We start from the raw sequence: 22,356 nt of genomic DNA, 5'->3' as shown, positions 1-22,356 counted from the left end.
TGGGATTTTTTCCTTAATTTCTCTTTCTGTTTTCTCAGTATTAGTGTATAGGAATGCAAGGGATTTCTGTGTATTAATTTTATATCCTTCAACATTACTGTATTCATTGATTAACTTTAGTAATTTTCTGGTGGAGTCTTTAGGGTTTTCTATGTAGAGGATCAAGTCTTCTGAATACAGGAAGAGTTTTCTTTCTTCTTTTCCAATCTGGATTTGTTTAATTTCTTTTTCTTCTCTGATTGCTGTGGCTAAAACTTCCAAAGCTATGTTGAATAGTAGTGGTAAGAGTGGGTACCCTTGTCTTGTTCCTGACTTTAGGGTAAATGTTTTCAATTTTTCACCATTGAGGATAGTGTTTGCTGTGGGTTTATCATATATGGCTTTTACTATGTTTAGGTATGTTTCTTTTATGCCTGCTTTCTGGAGAGTTTTTATCATAAATGGGTGCTGAATTTTGTCAAAGTCTTTCTCTGCATCTATTGATATAATCATATGGTTTTTATCTTTTGATTTGTTAATGTGGTGTATCACATTGATTGATTTGCAAATAATGAATAATCCTTGTATCCCTGGGATAAACCCCACTTGGTCATGATGCATGATCTTTTTAATGTGTTGTTGGTTTCAGTTTGCTAGAATTTTGTTGAGGATTTTTTCATCTATGTTCATCAGTGATATTGGTCTGCAGTTTTCTTTTTTGTGGCATAATATATATATATAATGCTGATATAGAAAATCTTTCTTTAGTTTTAACAGCAAATACTACTCTTTTTTGAGTAAATGTTATAATTTACTTTACCTGTACCCTTACTGTTAGACATTAAATCTCTGAAAACCACTATTTTTTTTTTCTTTTTTTTTAGAAACACTGTTACAAGCAGGATTATTTTGTATGTAATATTTCAATCAATCCTAAGATCATCAATAATGTAAACTATTTCAACATGCATCAGTGAGTTAAGCAACAACAGTACATATTTATGTGCATTGATACATTGACTCTATTTACATTTATTGGTATGACTATGTATAATTAACTCCATAGCCTTATTCTTCAAGCTTTTCATAAATTTTTTGTTTTGTTTTTTTCAAATGTGCTTTCATTGTAATAACTTGGAGCTGTTTTTTAAAATCTTATTCTAATCCACTTGGTAAGTAAATCTGTATTTTATCATTTCTTTAGTTTTTGTTCTTGGTTAACATCTGTAAAATATTACTGACTCCTCAATATTAAAATAAAAATAGCAACAAACACAATCTCTGTCACCTCATCTATTTACTATCAGTTTTATTGATTTAGCTATTTCTAAATTAATACTTCTTTCCTGAATATTCTCCCTTTTCTAGTTATTCTTTTGGTAATCACTATTTTCAATACATATTTGTAAATATTTTAAATTTTTAAAATAAAAACAACTTCAGCTTTCTCTATTTTATTTTCTAGTCTCATATGTTACATTATTTCTCTCCTTTCTTATATTTTTTAAAGTAGAAATATGATGACTTTATTTAAAATATGTTTATAAGGGACATATATTGCTGATGTCCCTGAACAGGCAGAAGGAAACATATCCTTCAATGCCCTATAAAATTCTTATCTACCTCCTTCCTTTCCTCTCCCCCCATTCATACAACTTCCTCTTCAGAAATCTATATATTGCTGGAGAGAAATATGTCCCTCTTTTCACATCTTGCACAACTGGCAAGTTGAGCAGCCACTCAACACTTTTACCTTTCACATCCTCAATGGGAGAAGTCACCATGTTCTATCTCCCCTATCAGGTACAACCTTGCTGTTGCCAGGCACCACCAAAACCCAACCAGTCAGCCCCTTGCATTATCAGCCTCAGGAAAGGGATGACATTGACAATGTTCTTTTTTGTATGTTCATCTATACCCATTCTTTTCTTTTCTGGCAATATGCCAGTTTTTCCTGTTAAGCAGACTAAACTTTCACAAATTCTTTATCGCTGGTGAGAATGCACTCACTTCTGTGATTTCCAGGTTTCCATATTTCTAATGGCAGTGAGTAGGAATGGACCTGGCCTTCTCATTCTCGTGGTTCTACAGCTCCAACAGACACTATTTGCCTACTTGCAGATGAACAGATGAGTAAAAAGCTTCTGTGTGTCCTGATGTAATGTGCAGAGGAATTTTATGTGATTAGAGATATTCAAATAGCTGTTAAAAAGGAGAGAAGAATGGAACAACATATAGCATCATGATACTGACATCATTCAATATCAACTTTATTAAACTGAGACATTTGTGATACATTTTGAAGAGAAAAGTGATTTGGCAAAAAGTAATATATTTATGAAGGATATAGCTGCTTTGTTGAAACAGACTATATAGAACTAGGGGAATCAGGAAAATAGTAATGAAGCCATTGCTGAAACATAAGGTCTAGAGAGATCCTTGGACTATAGTGATTGCGCAACAGGAGGGAAGGGGGTAGAGCACAACTTTTGAAAGAATGACATAGCCGGAGGACACAACATAAAATGATTAGAATTAAATGGGCCCAAGATGGCAGACAAGTCAATTTCAGCTAGATCTTGATCCTCAATCAGCAAGCTAAATGACACACCCAGAGTCTCCATGACAGTTCCAGTTCAGTTCAGTTCGGTTCAGTTGCTCACTCGTGTCTCACTTTTTGCGACCCCATGAATCGCAGCACACCAGGCCTCTCTGTCCATCACCAACTCCCAGAGTATCTCAAACTCATGCCCATCGAGTCGGTGATGCCATCCAGCCATCTCATCCTCTGTCGTCCCCTTCTCCTCTTGCCCTCAATCCCTCCCAGCATCAGGGTCTTTTCCAATGAGTCAACTCTTTGCATGAGGTGGCCAAAGTACTGGAGTTTCAGCTTCAGCATCAGTCCTTCCAATGAACACCCAGGACTGATCTCCTTTAGGATGGACTGGTTGGATCTCCTTGCAGTCCAAGGGACTCTCAAGAGTCTTCTCCAACACCATAGCTCAAAAGCATCTATTTTTCGGTGCTCAGCTTTCTTTACAGTCCAACTCTCACATCCATACATGACCACTGGAAAAACCATAGCCTTGACCAGATGGACTTTTGTTGGCAAAGTAATGTCTCTGCTTTTTAATATGCTATCTAGGTTGGTCATAACTTTCCTTCCAAGGAGTAAGCGTCTTTTAGTTTCATGGCTGCAATCGCCATCTGCACTGGTTATGGAGCCCAGAAAAATAAAGTCAGCCACTGTTTCCACTGTTTCCTCATCTATTTGCCATGACGTGATGGGACCAGATGGCATCATCTTAGTTTTCTGAATGTTGAGCGTTAAGCCAACTTTTTCACTCTCCTCTTTCACTTTCATCAAGAGGTTTTTTAGTTCATCTTCACTTCCTGCAGTTCCAAGGCACTATCAAAAGACCAAAGAGTGTTAGTTGTTGTTCAGTCACTCAGTCATGTCCAACTGTTTGTAACCCCATGGACTGCAGCATGCCAGTCTTCCCTGTTCTTAATTATGTCCTGGGATTTGCTCAAACTCATGTCCATTGAGTCAGTAATGCCATCCAACTATCTCATCCTCTGTCATCCCCTTCTCCTCCTGCCTTCAATCTTTCCCAGCATCAGGGCCTTTTCCAACGAGTTGGCTCTTTGCACTAGGTGGCCAAAGTATTGGAGCTTCAACTTCAGCATTGGTCCTTTCAGTGAACATTCAGGGTGGATTGCCTTTAGGATTGGCTGGTTTGATCTCCTTGTGGTCCAAGGGACTCTCAAGATTCTTCTCCAGTAGCACAGTTCTAAAGCATCAATTCTTATGTGCTTAGCCTTCTTTGTGGTCCAACTCTCATATTCGTACATGTCGACTGGAAAAACCATAGCTTTGACTACATGGACCTTGGTCGGCACAGTGATGTCTCTGCTTTTTAATATGCTGTCTAGGCTGGTCGCAATTTTTCTTCCAAGGGGCAAGTGTCTTTTAGTTTCATGGATACAATCACTGTCTGCACTGATTTTGAAGCCTAAGAAAATAAAGTCTGTCATTGTTTTCCCATCTATTTGCCATGAAGTGATGGAACTGGAGGCTATGATCTTAGCTTTTTGAATGTTGAGTTTTAAGCCAGGTTTTTCACACTGTTCTTCCACCTTCATCAAGAAGCTCTTTAATTCCTCTTCACTTTATGCCACCATTAGGGTGATGTCATCAACCTCATCCTATTTGAGGTTATTGATATTTCTCCCAGGAAACTTTATTCCAGATTGAGCTTCATCCAGCCTGGCATTTTGCATAATGTACTCCGCATATAAGTTAAATAAGCAGGGTGACAATATACAGCCTTGATGTACTCCTTTCCCAATTTGGAACCAGTCTGTTGTTCCATGTCCAGTTCTAAATGTTGTTTCTTGACCTGCATACAGATTTCTCAGGAGGCAGGTCAGGTTGTCTGATATTCTTTATCTTTAAGAATTTTCCACAGTTTGTTGTGATCCACACAGTCAAAGGCTTTAGCATAGTCAATGAAGCAGAAGTAGATGTTTTTCTGGAATTCTCTTACTTTTTCTATGTACCAGTGGATGTTGCCAGTTTGATCTCTGGTTCCTATACCTTTTCTAAGTTCATCTTGTACATCTGGAAGTTCTCAGTTCACATACTGTTGAAGCCTAGCTTAAAGGATTTTGAGCAATAACTTGCTAACATCTGAAATGAGTACAACTGTGCAGTAGTTTGAACATTCTTTGGCATTGCCCTTCTTTGGGATTGGAATCAAAACAGACCTTTTCCAATCCTGTGGCCACTGTTGAGTTTTCCAGATTTGCTGGTATAGTGACTGTGGCACTTTAACAGCATCATCTTTTAGGATTTGAAATAGCTTACCTGGAATTGCATCACCTTCACTACCCAACTCCTGGAAATCTCTACGCCTTCCTCCAAATAGTTGGAATAATCCTCTCACTCATTAGCCTATGAAATTACCCTGTCCATAAAAACTAACCATGCTATATTTCATGTCAGCCACACTCACCCTTTAGGATGCCCATACCCTGTGGAGTGTTTCTTTCTGAATAAAACCACTGTTTACCTATTACTTTGTCTCTCACTGAAATTTTTCTGTGATGAGACATCAAAAGCCTGAGCTTCATTAGGTCCTAAATTTATTAGGTCTGTGATTTCCTTTGGAAGATTGTGGGTTTTGGATGGGTTCTAGTCTGTCCAGGTGGGTTCAAGTCCCAAAGCAGAATTTTGGTCAGGTTCAAGTCCCAGAACATGGGTTCAAGCACTCCCAATCTGAGGCAGATGGTTTCAACTGAGTAGAAAATTTCTGCATATCCTCCTCCTACTATGTATTTTGAGAAATGAAAATGATGTGAGAAACAAGAAGGAGTCCTAAGGGTATGCATTAAGCAAGTATTCAGTTGCGCTTTCTGAGAATGGTAGGGAAGGTCAAATTTGTATCATGTGAAATAAAGGGATTTGACTTTGGTCATATTATGCTTGCATGCATGTCTTCTAAGTCACCTGAGTCATGTCTGATTCTTTGCAACCCTATTGACTGTAGCATACCAGGCTCTTCTGTCCATGGGATTCTCCAGGCAAGAATACTGGACTCAGTTGTGTGCCTTTCTCCAAGGGATCTCCCCAACCCTGGGATTGAACCCATGTCTCTTATGTTTCCTGTAAGGTAGGCAGGTTCTTTACCACTAGCACCACGTGGGAAGCCCATCTTATGCTTGAGGTTACCCTTAAACATCTAAATAGAATAAAGTGTCAAGTACTCAAACCTGTGGCAGAGTTGAGTGCTTCAGAAGAGCACCAAACAACTTTCAGCTATCCTTTTCTACCAGAGTCTATGAGACAAGAATAAGTCATACCAGGAGCAAATATGAGTTAGTAAAGAAAAAGGCTGAAAGATTTTTTCTTTCATCATTAATTATAATGTTAACTATGAGTTTTCATAAATGCCCTTTATCATAATCAAAATATTGCCATCTATTCCTAGTTTTGTAGTTGGAGAAGGCAATGGCACCCCATCCAGTACTCTTGCCTGGAAAATCCCATGGACAGAGATGACTGGTAGGCTACAGTCCATGGGATCTCGAAGAGTTGGACACGACTGAGCGACTTCACCTTCACTTTTCACTTTCAGCATTTAAAAAAATGGATTGTGTTGAATATTTTCTGCATTTTTTTGTATCATGTGATTTATCTCTGCCCATTTTTTATGTGAATGAGAATTATTGTGTTAATTCACTTCCTTATATTAAACTATACTCACTTTTTTAAAAAAAATCCTACCTGGTCATATTGCATTATCTTTTTAAATTGCTTTCAGACTCAGTTTGCTAACATTGTGTGGAAGATTTTGTCTCAATTTAGGAATATTAGGCTGAGGAGTTTTGCTTGCATACATGCTTAGTCATGTCCTACTCTTAGTTATTCCATGGACTGCAGACTGCCAGGCTCCTCTGCCCGTGGAATTTTCCAGGCAATAATACTAGAGTGAGGTGCCGTTTCCTACTCCAGCAGATCTTCCTGACCCAGGGATCAAACTTGCATCTCTGCTTCCATATTCATTACAGATGTTGCTTTGAATTTTTTTTCTTGTAATGTCTTTAACTGGCTTTTAAAATAACGTAATGCTAGTTTCATAGAATGAGTTGGAGAGTGTTTGTTTATTTGTAATTTTTGGAAATGCTTGAGAATTCAGTTCAGTCGTTTAGTCATGGCTGACTCTTTGCGACCCATGGACTGCAGCAAACCAGGCTTCCCTGTGCATCACCAATTCCTGGAGCTTGCTCAAACTCATGTCCATTGAGTCGGTGATGCCATCCAACAATCTCATCTTCTGTCATCCCCTTCTCCTCTTGCCTTCAATCTTTCCCATCACTGGGATCTTTTCCAATAAGTCAGTTCTTCACATCAGGTGGCCAAAGTATTGGAGCTTCATCTTCAGCATCATTCTTTCCAATGAATATTCAGGATTGATTTCCTTTAAGATTGACTTGTTTGATCTCCTTGCAGTCCAAGGGACTCTCAAGAGTCTTCTTCAGCACCACATTTCAAAAGGATCAATTTGTCGGCACTCAGCTTTCTTTATAGTTCAACTCTCATATCCATACATGACTACTGGAAAAGCCATAACCTTGACTAGATGGAACTTTGTTGACAAAGTAATATCTCTGCTTTTCAATATGCTGTCTAGGTTGATCATAACTTTCCTTCCAAGGACTAAGCCTCTTTTAATTTCATGGTTGCAGTCACCATCTGCACTGATTTTGGAGCCCAGAAAAATAAAGTCTGCCACTATTTCCACTGTTTTCCCATCTATCTGCCATGAAGTGATGGCACCTGATGCCATGATCTTAGTTTTCTGAACGTTGAGCTTTAAGCCAATTTTTTCACTCTCCTCTTTCACTTTCATCAAGAGGCTCTTTAGTTCTTCTTCACCTTCTGCCATAAGGGCAGTGTCATCTGCATAGCTGAGATTATTGGTATTCCTCCCGGCAATCTTGATTCCAGCTTGTGCTTCATCCAGCCCAGCGTTTCTCATGATGTACTCTGCATTTAAGTTAAATAAGCAGGGTGACAATATACAGCCTTGACGTACTCCTTCTCCTATTTGGAACCAGTCTGTTTTTCCATGTCCAGTTCTAACTGTTGCTTCCTGACCTGCATACAGATTTCTCAAGAAGCAGGTCACGTTGTCTGGTATCCCCATCTGTTTCAGAATTTTCCACAGTTTGTTGTGATCCACACAGTCAAAGGCTTTGGCATAGTCAATAAAGCAGAAATAGATGTTTTTCTGGAACTCTCTTGTTTTTTTGATAATCCAGAGGATGTTGGCAATTTGATATCTGATTCCTCTGCTTTTTCTAAAACCACCTTGAACATCTGGAAGTTCACGGTTTACATATTGTTGAAGCCTGGCTTGAAGAATTTTGAGCATTGCTTTCATAGTATGAGAGATGAGTGCAATTGTATGTTAGTTTGAGTATTCTTTGGCATTGTCTTTCTTTGGGATTGGAATGAAGACTGACCTTTTCCAGTCCTGTGGCCACTGCTGAGTTTTCCAAATTTGCTGACATGTTTGAGTGCAGCATTTTCACAGCATCATCTTTTAGGATTTTTTTTTTCCCATTTATTTTTATTAGTTGGAGGCTAATTACTTTACAATATTGTAGTGGTTTTTGTCATACATTGACATGAATCAGCTGTGGATTTACATGTATTCCCCATCCCGATCCCCCCTCCCACCTCCCTCTCCACCTGATTCCTCTGGGTCTTCCCACCAGGCCCGAGCACTTGTCTCATGCATCCAGCCTGGGCTGGTGATCTGTTTCACCCTAGATAATATACATGTTCTGATGCTGTTAGGATTTGAAATAGCTCAACTGGAATTCCATACCTCCACTAGCTTTGTTCATAGTGATGCTTCCTAAGGCCCGCTTGACTTGGCATTCCCGGATGTCTGGCTCTAAGTGAGTGATCACATCATCCTGATTATCTGGCTCGTGAAGATCTTTTTTATATAGTTCTTCTGTGTGTTCTTGCCACCTCTTCTTAATATCTTCTGCTTCTGTTAGGTCCATACCATTTCTGTCCTTTATTGAGCCCATCTTTGCATGAAATGTTCCCTTGGCATCTCCAATTGTCTTGAAGAGATCTCTAGTCTTTCCCATTATTTTGTTTTCCTCTATTTCTTTGCACTGATCACTTAGGAAAATTATCATCTCTCCTTGCTATTCTTTGGAACTCTGCATTCAAATGGGTATATCATTCCTTTTCTTCTTTGTTTTTTGCTTCTCTTTTTTTTTTGCAGCTATTTGTAAAGCTTCCTCAGACAGCCATTTTACTTTGGTACATTTCTTTTTCTTGGGCGTGGTCTTGATCCCTGTCTCCTGTACAATGTCACTAACGTCTGTCCATAGTTCATCAGGCACTGTGTCTATCAGATCTAGTCCCTTAAATCTATTTCTCACTTCTACTGTATAATCATTAGGCATTTGATTTAGGTCATACCTGAATGGTTTATGGGATGTTCCTGTTTTCTTAAGTTTAGGTCTGAATTTGGCAATAAGGAGCTCAAGATCTGAGCCATAATCAGCTCCTGGTCTTGTTTTTGCTAGCTATATGGAGCTTCTCCATCTTTGGCTGCAAAGAATATAATCAATCTGATTTTGTTGTTGACCAAAATCATGTCATGTGTAAAGTCTTCTCTTGTGTTGTTGGAAAAGGGTGTTTGCTATGACCGTGCATTCTCTTGGCAAATCTATTAGCCTTTGCCCTGCTTTGTTCTGTACTCCAAGGCCAAATTTGCCTGTTATTCCAGGTGTTTTTTTGACTTCCTTCTTTTGCATTCCAATCCGCTATAATGAAAATAACATCTGTTTGGGGTGTTAGTTCTAAAAAGTCTTATAAGTCTTCATAGAACCGTTCAGCTTCAGCTTCTTCAGCATTACTGGTTGGGTCATAGACTTGGATTACCATGACATCGAATGGTTTGCCTTGGGGATGAATAGAGATCATTCTGTTATTTTTGAGATTGCATCCAAGTACTGCATTTCAGACTCTTTTGTTGACTATGCTGACTACTCCATTTCTTCTAAAGGATTCTTGCTCATAGTAGTAGATATAATGGTCATTTGACTTAAATTCACCCATTCCAGTCCATTTTAGTTCCCTGATTCCTAAAATGTCAACATTCACTCTTGCCATCTCCTGTTTGACCACTTCCAATTTGCCTTGATTCGTGGACCTAACATTCTATGTTCCTGTGCAATATTGCTCTTTACAGCATCAGACCTTGCTTCCATCACCAGTCATACCCACAACTGGGTGTTGTTTTTGCTTTGGCTCCATCTCTTCATTCTTTCTGGAGTTATTTCTCCACTGATCTCCAGTAGCATATTGGGCACCTACCAACCTAGGGAATTCATCTTTCAGTGTCCTATCTTTTTGCCTTTTCATACTGTTCATGGGGTTCTCAAGGCAAGAATACAGAAGTGGTTTGCCATTCCCTTCTCCAGTGGACCACATTTTGCCAGAACTCTCCAACATGACCCAGCCATCTTGGGTGGCCCTACACATCATGGCTTAGTTTCATTGAGTTATACAAGACTGTGGTCCATGTGATTAGATTGGTTTCTTTTCTGTGATTGTGGTTTCAGTCTGTGGTTTGCATTTCATGCAAAGATGGGCCCAATAAAAGATAGAAACAGTATGGACCTAACAGCAGCAGAGGATATGAAGAATAGATGGCAAGAATACACAGAAGATCTATACAAGAAAGATTCAAAGACCCAGATAACCACGATGGTCCATTTCAGAGATTTTTCTGTGTGCACTTGAAAAGAATGTTGATTTCTATTGTTAGATTGTTCTATATATTTTAGTTATATCTAGATGATGTATTGAGCTGTATGAGCCCTCTAATTTTTATTGTTCTTTGTTATTGTTGTTGAAATTCTCTATTTGTACCATTAAAAATGAGGTAATGAAGTCCCCACTTACAGTGCAGAATTGTCTATTTCTTCTTTCTGTCCAAGTTTGTGTCATTTAGCTTAAGGTTTCTTGTGTAGCGGAAATATGCATATAATTGTTGCAGTTTCTTTTTGAATTGATAGTTTATTAACATATAAAGACTTTTGTTCTTTTAACATATTTGTTTTTTAATTATCAAAATTAATTTAAAGAGTTCAATTCTGTTTTGATTTCTTTTTGTATGAAATACATTTTCTATCATTTTACTTTCATCCTATTTGTATCTTTGCATCTAAAATAAGTGCTTTATATACAACATATAAAAGGATAATTTTAAAAAATACTGTTTCATCTTGTCTGTTGACATCTAGTTTGCCATCAACATACAATGTAATAATTGATAAAAAGACTTATATCTGCCAATTGCTCTTTTTTAGTATGTTTAGTCCACTTTCTTATAATTCCTCTCTTCAAAATTGCTTTTACTTATGTTTAATTTTTTTAGCAAATGGAATTAATATACTTTTTTATTTCTTTTGTATATATTTTATTGATATTTCCTTTGTTGCTAATTTGGAGGTTAAGTCTCTCATTAAATATTATAGCATTCAAATTTGAATTTATGCAAAATTAATTTCAATATTAAATATTCTACTTCTATACACTTCCACATTCACTTTTTTGTTATTATTGTTTCAAACTACATTTTTGTATATTGTGTGGATAAAACTGTTAATTCATTTTTTTTGCATTTTTCTTTGAAAATATGTAGAAAATAAAAATTGCAATTGCTCACTAAAAACACAGTAGTGGTCATGTTTCTTTTATTCATGTGCACAGGTATGTGACTTTTTTATATTCTTCAAATTTCTCTGCACTGTATTTATTTATGTCCAATTTTCTTTCAGTTCAATCAGAAAATTCACTTTGGCTTTTCATGTAACAAGTCTAGTAGTAATAAAATCTCTCAACTTTTATTTATTTAGGATGTCTTAATTTCTTCCTCATTTTTAAAGCCAGTATTACAGGATATGAAATTCTAGTTTGACAGGTTTTCTCTTTCAAAGTTTAAAAAAATGTTATTCAATTGCCTTCCATCCTCCATGATTTTTTATGAAAATTTGATTGCTAATCTTGCAGAGAATCCCTTGTACATGACAATTCACTTCTCACTTGTTGCTTTCTGCAATCAGTCTTTGTCTTTCTGCACTTGATTAAAGTGTGTCTTGTGAATCTCTTTGGTTGTGTCTTGCTCAAATACCTAAATTTCTTGTGTTTTTAGATTCATACATTTCATCAAATATAAGAAATTATGTCCTTTTTTCCCCAAGTATTTATTTATTTATTTTGCCATTTTCTCTGTCTTTTATCCTTATTAGATATATATAAACTATAATCTGGTCCACTAGATAGTATTCCAGAGTTTTCTTAAGCTCCAATTATTCTAAATTTTTATTTAATTCTGATTTTCAGATTCAATAAACATTTGCCTATCTTCATGCTCTGCTACTGTACCTACTCAAACCTGCTCTTGAATTGTTCTGCTAAATTTTTCATTTAGTCATTCTGTTCAAATCTATAATTTTTTTGATTCACTTTCCTAATTTTTCATCCTTTTTCATATTTATCTTTTATTTTACAGATTTTACTTTATTTTTCCCAGAGTTTGGTTTAGCAATTTTAGCATAGTTTTAGGTAGTTCTTTTAAAATCTCAGTGTGTGTGTGCTAAGTCACTTCAGTCATATCCAACTCTTTGCAACCCTATCTCATTAGGTATTTCAAATACTGGGCTTTGCTACAAATGTTATCTGAATTTTTTTTTCCCCCCTTTAGGGTTTTTTTTTTTTTTCCCCTGCTTTGTATACTTTATTATTATTTTTTAAAACGTTAGACATCATCCTATTATAACATGGTAACTCAGAGATTATTTTCTCCCAGTTTCCAGGGCTTTCTGATTTTCTTTCAATTTTTGAAGGCTCTAGTAGAACATTGTGAGAAGGAAATGGCAACCCACTCCTTGGGGGATTCTTGCCTAGAGAATCCTGTGGACAGAGGAGCCTGGTGGGCTGTTCATGGGGTCGCACAGAGCTGGACACCACTGAAATGACTTAGCAGCAGCAGTAGAACATTTGTTTAGGTAATATCCTAATTTATTTTTTTTACTTTAAAAAATTTTGTGTGGTCAATACATATGCTTGTTTTAAATCACTGTAGTTTGTATTTAGCTAATATTTTGACAAAAATCTATTTGAATTTCACAATTAGGAAAAAAATGAAGAAAAAAAACACAGAAAACTTCTGTAATATAAACCTCTGAAAAATGACACAATATTTATACCTATTATACTGGTCGGCTTTGTTACTCATATACAGTCAGTAAAGTCTTTTTAGTTATCTGCTATAGGAAGAGTTAAAGTCAGTGTTGCTGCTGTTTTTGTTTGTTTCACTGGTTGTATAATTTTCTATTGGAAATAAAGAGTTCTCAATGCTAACCTAGTTTTTACTATTCATATTAGAGAATAGTATCTTCCATGGTGTGGGCGTGCGGCAGTCCATGGGGTCGTAGAGTCGGATACGACTGAGCGACTGAACTGAATTGATCTTCTGCGGTGGCTGAAATATCGAGACACAATTCTGAAATTATATTTTGAAGGATAGTAGCAGTTAATGAAACCACTTAGGAGATTATTTCTTCAGTTCCTGTGGAGATATTGCTAACGTTATCGCAATTGCTTTGTTCTTCCTTTGGCCCCTAGGGAAGAGTACTCTGACCCTAACCCTAGGAAAGCCCTCAGAAGATAGTTGTGAAATTCCCAAAATAGAAGACATATCTCCAAGGCTTAAGACTGATGAAGTCGCAATACTTCTCACAGGGGAATCTCTGACCATTCTTTTCCCTACCTCCTGCCACAGGGAAAAATAAACTGAGGGGAGAAAAACACAAAAGGAATTTTGCATTTATCTAAAGCATAGGGATGTGCCATGTCGAATGACAGCAGGCAGGAGATCCCTTTGCTTATTTCCCTTACAAAATAATTGAAAATAGTGTGCTCTAGTTCATAGCTATGTTGAAAAGGAACATTTGAGGAATATACAATTAATAATATTCCATTCCTGAAAAATAATCAAACAAAATATTGGATGTGAGTATGCCTGGCAAGATATAATCTGTGTTATTTCTCACTTGTCTAGAGAGTAACATAGCAGTGCTTTTGCAATTTCATTATTTCTGTAATTTGAGGCAATAATCAACCTCAGAAATTCATTTAGCATGTATCTTATAAATGAAAACTTTAAATAAATATTTCTCCTTATATTTAAATATTTAATTTTTATAAAAGTGCTAAATAAATTAAAATTACATTTTTCTATATCAAGTTTTTGCTAAGATTATACATAGCTAGAGAGTGTATAACCCTGTTTTTCTAAAGGCAGACTAAAATAACTACGATATCTTTCAGAAAAAGAAAAGGTATTTGCTTTGGGGTATGGCATTGATCTGATTCTCTTGTCAAAACTCTATTTATATTCTTTCCAAATTGTTTTTCTTTTCTTGTTAGTACTAGAAAGAATAATGATAGTAATACTAGGAGAAATAGTGATTGATATCTTTTAGCATGGCTAAGTACCATGCCATTGACTATATAGATAATAGCAATAAGATATACTTTGGACACTTGGTCTGGACACAAATAATATATATTTTAATATTTTTCTTCTGGAATCAGAGAATCAAGCTCAGCAAATATATTTTTAAAAGTCTGTCCCAGTTCTTTCCTCTAAATGGTTTCCTCAAATTATAAATTATAGGTCAATTGTTACTCATATTTTTCAAAATGGCGTTACACCTGCAAAAGTACAATTTTATTTTTGTTAATCAGATGAAAATGGCAAAAAAGATTAAACTTTTTGGGAAACTAAAACTGAAGTTTGGGTAAGACTTGTAAACTATCCCTTGACCGTGCTAACCTAACTTAGCCATTTAACAAGGTCTAACTAAAAGCTTTTTTTATCTTGAAAAAATGTACTTTATCAACAGTACACCACAAAGAACATAAATACTGTGGCATAAACCCTATACACATTTCTATATAAAGATTTATGATTCAAAACATTCACAACGGTTTAATGCAGAAATCTCTAGATATGAACCATATTGCTGTCATGTTACATTCAGCTGCTGTTTTCATTGTGATCTATATTACCTGTACTTTTACCACCAGAACTTCTTTAAACATTATAAAATAAGTTTTACATATATAAGAACATTTATATTATTGGTATTCAATTTTTTATCATAATCTGCATTTGTCATCTGTATATTTTGGTACTAAAGCACATGTATATAAAAATATAACTATTGAAAAACAGTGTTTCTCTAAAAACAAAATTTCATTTTAAAAAAAAATTGTAAGAACATTAAAGGTTTAAGTATAGTCATAAATACTGTATTGTATATTTAAACATTTGTTAGGTAGATATATCTCATATTAAGTGTTCTTTAACATAGCCAACTTATGGAAACAAACACTACGGACATTGAAAGATGAATGGATGTGTTGTTAGGGAAATTAAATATAGTCTTGTTTGGGCTTCAGAGACAAAGCAGAGCAGGCCTCCTACCTTTCTTCTAACCTGCCTGGACACTGCCCTGACTGGGAGTGACTGAGTGACTGCCTGCCGTGAGTGCAAGACTTGCACACCTTAGATAAAATGGGGGAGGAATCTTGAGATTGTTGAGCCCCTGGAGGGGGCCTGGCAAACCTAGCCCTAAGCTTAGCAACGTTCTAAGTTTTACATGACAAAACCACCAGCTTTAAAATGAAACCAGGCTTGCAATTTGGTCACAGATTGATGATGGTATCAGTTTGCATCCTGGTATTACAAGCCAGAACCCCAAACTGCAATCTTTGAAGCCTCACCCATGTAGCAGACACACTGCCTGTGATCTTTTCCCAACTGGGACTCCAGATGTGCTTCGACACAGGCCTTCCCAGTGCTGTTTAAGTCTGGATGTTGGTCAAAACCCAGTGTGGTGCGGTGATGAATGCTCTGCTCTATTTCTCCTTCTTTTAATGTTAGTATGTTGAAAGTAAGCTAGAGAATTCTCTAATAAATATTTGTATTATTTATTTCTATATAATGAGGGCTTATTTTGTTAACAAATCCTTTGAACCTGAGATGAAAGTGAAAACTTTCAGCAAAACAATGTGTGATTTTTGTAATTTTTTTAAACTATTTTTAAACAATGCATGAGAATTTGTGAATGCAATGGTTTTTGAAATAAACAAGCTAAGGTTAGAACACCTAAAACAGTATGAACAAACGCTTTTCTATAGGTGTTGAATTCCTGCTCTTTGTTTTGTTTCTGGAAACAGAGTTGTTCATTTACCAGTCTTCCAACAAACCCCAACTGATAGCATATAACAGAGTTCATAAGTGTAAAAATGTAGCCAGTACTTTGTCTTCATATGGACACTTGTATGGCCCAGGAGTTCTATTCTGAGACTGACCACCTCCAACCATTGGCCTCAGATTTGCATGTTGTTGATTTCTTCACCATCTTGTAATGTTTACTATATGAAGTCCTCAGAGATGGGGAAATGTTATTATCTTTGAATAGCCATAGTTAATATTTTATCCCAACTGTGCTTTACTAAAACAACCTACCCGGTACAATACGTGCCCCACCACTTAAAACTATACAACTAGAAAAATAATTTGCTTCTTTAGTTTCATCATTTGTAAAGTGGATTATTAGACTACTGTTCTTTCTGATTTATTTCCTAAATCAAATAAACTAAATCATGTCAAATTGAAGATGCCAATTATGTTTTTCCCATCATTAATTTTTAATTTTTCTTAAGGATGCATTACTATCATGAAAGAAAGAAAAATATAATATTCCTTTCTTGTTCATATTTTGGCTTTGCTGTTTCATTCCAGATTAGAGACAATGAGATATGAATGTGGCAAATCAAACAAGAGTGACAGAGTTTATTTTTCTGGGATTTTCTGGTGTTCTCTATCTGAGGCTTGCATTATTTGTGATGTTTCTCACTGTATATCTGCTCTCTCTCATGGGAAACACCCTCATCATCTTCATTGTTCTCATGGATTCCACACTCCAAATACCCATGTATATTTTCTTAGGAAATTTGTCATTTCTGGAGATCTGGTACACAACAGCCACAGTGCCTAAATTGCTGGCCACTTGTCTCTCACAGGTTGTTACCATTTCCGTTTCTGGTTGTATAACCCAGTACTACTTTTTTTTCTCTATGGGGGCCACAGAGTGCATCCTGTTGGCTGTGATGGCCTATGACCGATACCTGGCCATATGCAGCCCTCTAAGGTATGCATTCCTCATGAGTCTCCAGGTATGCCTGTGGTTTTCAGCTGGATCTTGGATTGGGGGCTTCATTGCCCCTGTTCTACCTACTGTACTTGTCTCTTATTTAAATTTCTGTGGCTCTCAAAAGATCAATCATTTCTTCTGTGACTCAGAACCAATTTTTCAACTCTCCTGCTCAGATACGTTCATGGTGGAGGCCTTGGGTTACACATGTACCTCTGTTGTGATTCTAAGTTCTTTTCTTCTCACTATGTCTTCCTATGGACACATTGTGGTCACAATTATCAGGCTATCTTCTCGAGAGGCTCGGAAGAAAACTTTCTCCACCTGCGCCTCCCACCTCACTGTGGTCACCATCTATTATGGCACCATTATTTTTGCCTATGTTCGCCCTCCAGCCAAGCACAACTTTACCATGGGTAAAGCAGTCTCAGTATTCTACTGTGTGGTCACCCCACTTTTAAATCCTCTTGTATACACCCTAAGAAACAAAGATGTGAAGAAAGCCTTCAGAAAAGTTCTGGAAAGAAAGAGATTGTTCTTGGCCAGACATACCCAGGAGGTTTGAAAGATCAATTAATATGAAAAAGCTAGAATGGATTACCACATTACATATGCAAATAGTAAATATTAAAAATTATATTATAAAATTGATGCTACCTAATACGGATATTTTTGCACTTCACATTTTGGTTTGAATTCAACTGAAATAGATATTTGGTAACTGGTGTTTAAGAATACCTCGTTGCAAAGCTATAGTGATAAGGAGATAAATACACGAAGTTCCTACTCACAAGCACTTACAGTGGGAAAATTGGCTGGTTAGTTCTATGCAATTGTTCAGCAAATTTTTAAAAAATCTACACCTTAATAGTAACTATTAATACAAGCCAAAAATTGTTTCTAAGGCAGTGTTACTCCATGTGGCTGTCTATCATAAATATATCATTTTGTACTTTAAAATAGTTTGATCAATAAACATTTGTTAAAAAAATATAATGAGCCAGACACTATTCTTAAACATGAATATTTATTTACATATAGATATAAACACACATAGAGAATTTCTTTAGAAATATATCAGGAAAATATTAGATACCTTAAGATTTTTAGATAGTTTACATAATTTTCAATATTAAGAAAGGTAACATGATGGAAGGAAAGATTTAGAATTGGAAAATACAAGTATTGAATATCTAACCCGATAAAACAAATTTCTTAGGTTTTTATAAAATATTCAAGCAGATAATCATTTCAGCATGTACTAGTGCATTTTGGAGCAACAGAAAAGTGGAAAGTGGGGAAGAAAATATGTTTCTATTATTATGTTCATCTTTCTATATTAATAGAGATGCTTCACAATTTTTAATAATTCTGATATAGTTTAGTAACATAAAGGATGACAGGAATGCTGAAAGACTAATAGTCTATAAAATTTTTTATGACAAATGGTCTCTACCTGATTGCCTATTGCTTGCCTTCTTTTTCTGTACTTAGTAGACTAGAAGTATCAGAGTAACCTGGGAACATGTTAAGAAATACAAATCTAACCTCAGCCTCTTGAATGAGACTATTCATTGCAACAAGATCCCCAGCTGACTGATATGCAGATTAAATCATTAGTAGCACTCTTTTAGGCAATTAAAGTATTTAACAATCTATTTTTTTTTTTGCCTTTTATTTACTTATTTTTTTCATTTATTTTTATTAGTTGGAGGCTAACTACTTTACAATATTGTAGTGATTTTTGTCTTACATTGACATGAATCAGCCATGGATTTACATGTATTCCCATCCCGATCCCCCCTCCCACCTCCCTCTCTACCCGATCCCTCTGGGTCTTCCCAGTGCACCAGATCCGAGCACTTGTCTCATGCATCCAACCTGGGCTGGTGATCTGTTTCACCCTAGATAATATACATGTTTCGATGCTGTTCTCTTGAAACATCCCACCCTCAACAATCTATTTTTAATCACAAGATTATATAATTAAATCAAGAGTTGCTTGCACATGCCAATGCCTGAAATTTTTCTTAGTTTAAATTTTTACATATTTTCTGTATATATTAAAGCTACAAGATTTTTTTTCTGAATGCTTAGTTTTTATTTTATCTTACACTTTCATGGAAACTATTGTCACAATCACTGGTTCATATAAATGAAAAATGTATGTCATACTTCAACAGTTTTCTAACCCTTCTTTTGCCATCAGAATAATAGAGCAATATGCAAATTCTCACAATAACAGTGAAATGTTTTGTGTCATTAGACAAGTATTTCTGTATACCACTCTTCTGCAGGGAGTAAAAAGTTCATTCTATACACTTCTGTCCTATAGTTCAGCCTAAGTATTGAACTAACAAAAGGAAAATAACACAGGATAAAATCATGGATGCTTTGTTCTAACTTTTTTTACATGCACTTAAGTGTTTTCAAAAGGAAACAAATGTCAAAGAATGATACTCCACATCCAGTTCTACAATGATTAAGTCATTAGTTGCTGACCTCCAATGCACCCTGAGAGGAAATATAAAGCACTTTGTGCTTTGAAAAAAATATACCACTAAGATGGTTAGATTTATATCTCTGAAAGAATTTTAATGAAGCCAGATTTTTGCATCTTTTCTTAATGTAGAGAAGGCACTAAACTGATAAACTGTGGTATCTGCTTCTTGTGTCTAGCTGTAAACTTTTACCAAGATGTATGCTTGATTACATACATTCTGTAGCCAAAAATCATATACATATATAATCACATACATTTATATATGTATAATCATAAACACACACTATCTTCTCCCTTATTGCTTTAGATATGTCTTCTCAGAGTTATTGAAAGAATACCTCCGAAGATACAGTCATAAGTAAAACCCTGCATAAATATTAAAGCCGTATCTCTTATATTGCTCATTTTTCTTCACGCCAACAGAATGCAGAAGTTGTTAGGCCCCAAATCATATATAACTTTTAAAAAAGAATCATAAGCTCTGGCAATGTGACAAGAGAAAGATGTTAGGGTGAGGGACACTAAGTTGCAGAGCAGTAGTAGATTTGTTTTACAGTTTCATTTTGATATTAACTCCCAGATTCCATTGATAAGAGTTTTTTTCTCTTCCTGGGACTGGTAGACACCTTCCAAAGGGAAATATTATGACCTGCTTTTAGATAGGAAGGGAAAAGCCATGGAGTTTTTTATGTGGCTGCTGTTTCTTCAGTGCTTTCAGCTAAAAAAAGGGATATTTTCTTATTCTATGTATGGGGGTAATCTTTCTAAATACAGTTCTTTGGCAGAGTGCATACCCAAGTCTTCCTCCTTTTATCATACCACTTATCCCAAGTTTCTGCCTGATTTTTTTTTTTTTTTTAGAGCAAGCCAGAAGCTATGGGTGGCTTTGAGTCATTCATAAAAGAAAGAATCTGTTACTTAATTCAACTACAGTCTAATAATATATAAAGAAGCTTGCCTGTTCCATTCACTTATCTTCATTTCGGTTTATTTTGGTTGTTGTTGTTCAGTTTCTAAGTTGTGTCCAACTCTTTGCGACCACATGGACCGCAGTACACCAGTCTACCTTGTCCTTCACTATCTCCTGGAGTTTGCTCAAACTCATGTCCATTGTGTCAATGATCTCATATTTATATGCTTGTAAACTCTTTGGTCTTACTTTCAGAAACTGGAACAAGTGTGATTTCACTGGAAAGCAGTATACTTGTTAATATATATCACATTATCTGACCTGGTGGGTCAGATAGTAAAAAATCTGTCTTCAGTGTAGGAGACCCAGGTTCCATCCCTGGGTTGGGAAGATCCCCTGGAGAAGGGAAAGGCTACCCACTCCAGTATTCTTGTCTGGAGAATTCCTTGGATAGAGGAGCCTGGGGGTTGGCTAGACCATGGGGTTGCAAAAGAGCAGGACACAACCAAAGTGACTTAGCATACATGCACTCTTTCTAAAACAGTTTAACAGCATATAACAAAACACAAACCTGAGTCAATGTAAAAAAGAAAAAGTAAAAAGTAAAGTCAAATAATATTTAATTTTATTGTAAAAGTAGGAATATTTGATAAAATTTTATAAAACATAAGAGGAATAAATATTTTATAGATTTTGAGTTTAGTTTAATGTATGATGAGAGGGTGTGTTCTAACTTCATTGATTTACATGCAACTTTTCCAACATCGTTTCCAACTTTTCCAGCACCATTTGCTGAAGAGACAGTCTTTCTGCCATTTTATATTCTTACATCCTTTTATGAAGTTTTTGATTTTATTTCTGATCTCTCTATTCTTCTCCACTGATCCATATGTCTGTTTTTGTGGCAATATTATACTGCTTGATTAATGTATCTTTATAGCATTGTCAAGTCTGGATGGATTATGCCACCTACTTTGTTATTTTTTCCTTAGGATTATTTTGGTAATTTGGGGTCTTTAATGGTTTCATATAAATTTTAGGATCATTTTTTCTGGTTCTGTGAAAACTGACATGGATAATTTGACAAAGGTCACACTACATCTGTAGATTGCTATGAGTAGTGTGGTCATTTTAACAATGCTAATTCTTTCAATCCAAGAGCTTGGGATAGCTCTCCATTTCTTTGAATCATCCTCAATTTCCTTTGTTAATGTTTTATAGTTACAGTACACAAGTATTTCACTTTCTTGGTAAGGTTTTTTATTTTTTGGTATGATCTTTAAAGATACTTTCTTTTTATATTCCCCTTTTCCTATCTCATTGTTAGTGTAAAGAAATGCAAAGGATTTCTCTGTGTTAATCTTGCATCCTGTTACCTTTCTCAATTTATTTATTACTAGTTCTAGTGATTTTCTGTGGAGTCTTTAATGTTTTCTGTAGAAAGTACCACGTTATCTGCATATGATGACAATTTCACCTCTTCCTTTCTATTTGGATATGTTTATTTTATTTTCTTGTCTGATTGTTGTACTAGAACTTCTAATACAATGTTGAATAGAAGTGATGACATTGGACACTTGTCATCCACAGTGATGGACATTGTTGTCTTGTACTAGATTTTAGTGATACGGATTTTAACACTTCCCCATTGAGTATTAAATTGGCTATGACTGTCATAAATTAGTTTTATTGTGCTGGAGTTATGTTTCCTCTATACCTACTTTGGTAATGATTTTTATCATGAATGCATGTTGAATTTTATCAGATGCTTCTTTTACACCTATTGAGATAATCAGGTTGATGTGGTCTATCCCATAGATTGAGTTGCATATGTTGAACCATCCTTGTGAACTTTGGATGAATTCCACTTGGCTGTGGTATATGATCTTTTTTATGTGGTGTTGGATTCAGTTTGCTAATACTTTTTGAGATTTTGCTGCATGTTCATTAACGATATTGGTCTGTAGTTTTCTATTTTGATGATATCTATCTGATTTTGGTATCAGGATGATGTTCCTTTTGTAGAATGTCTTTGAGAGTGTTCTCTCCTCTTCAGCTTTTGGAAGATTTAGAGAAGGATCGGTATAAGTTCTTCTTTGTATGTTTGATAGCATTCACCTGTGAAGGCATC

The 22,356-nt window shown here is 35.7% G+C and overlaps 1 protein-coding gene across 1 annotated transcript; it reads left to right on the top strand.

Moving 5' to 3' along the window:
* The first annotated feature begins 16,417 nt into the window (after positions 1 to 16,417).
* On the top strand, positions 16,418 to 17,377 carry LOC122700704 (olfactory receptor 6F1-like). The gene has a single exon (XM_043913782.1). It carries the CDS (start codon positions 16,418 to 16,420, stop codon positions 17,375 to 17,377), a length of 960 nt encoding a protein of 319 aa, XP_043769717.1.
* Positions 17,378 to 22,356: the final 4,979 nt, after the last annotated feature.

The sequence above is a fragment of the Cervus elaphus genome, chromosome 9, assembly GCF_910594005.1.
Source record: "Cervus elaphus chromosome 9, mCerEla1.1, whole genome shotgun sequence".
NCBI lineage: Eukaryota > Metazoa > Chordata > Mammalia > Artiodactyla > Cervidae > Cervus > Cervus elaphus.
Note: the sequence above shows the minus strand (reverse complement) of the source record. Positions and strands in the feature narration are given on the sequence as shown.

What these genes read in the sequence shown, in the direction of transcription:
- LOC122700704 (XM_043913782.1), top strand. Translation starts at nt 16,418, where the DNA reads ATGAATGTGGCAAATCAAACAAGAGTGACAGAGTTTATTTTTCTGGGA.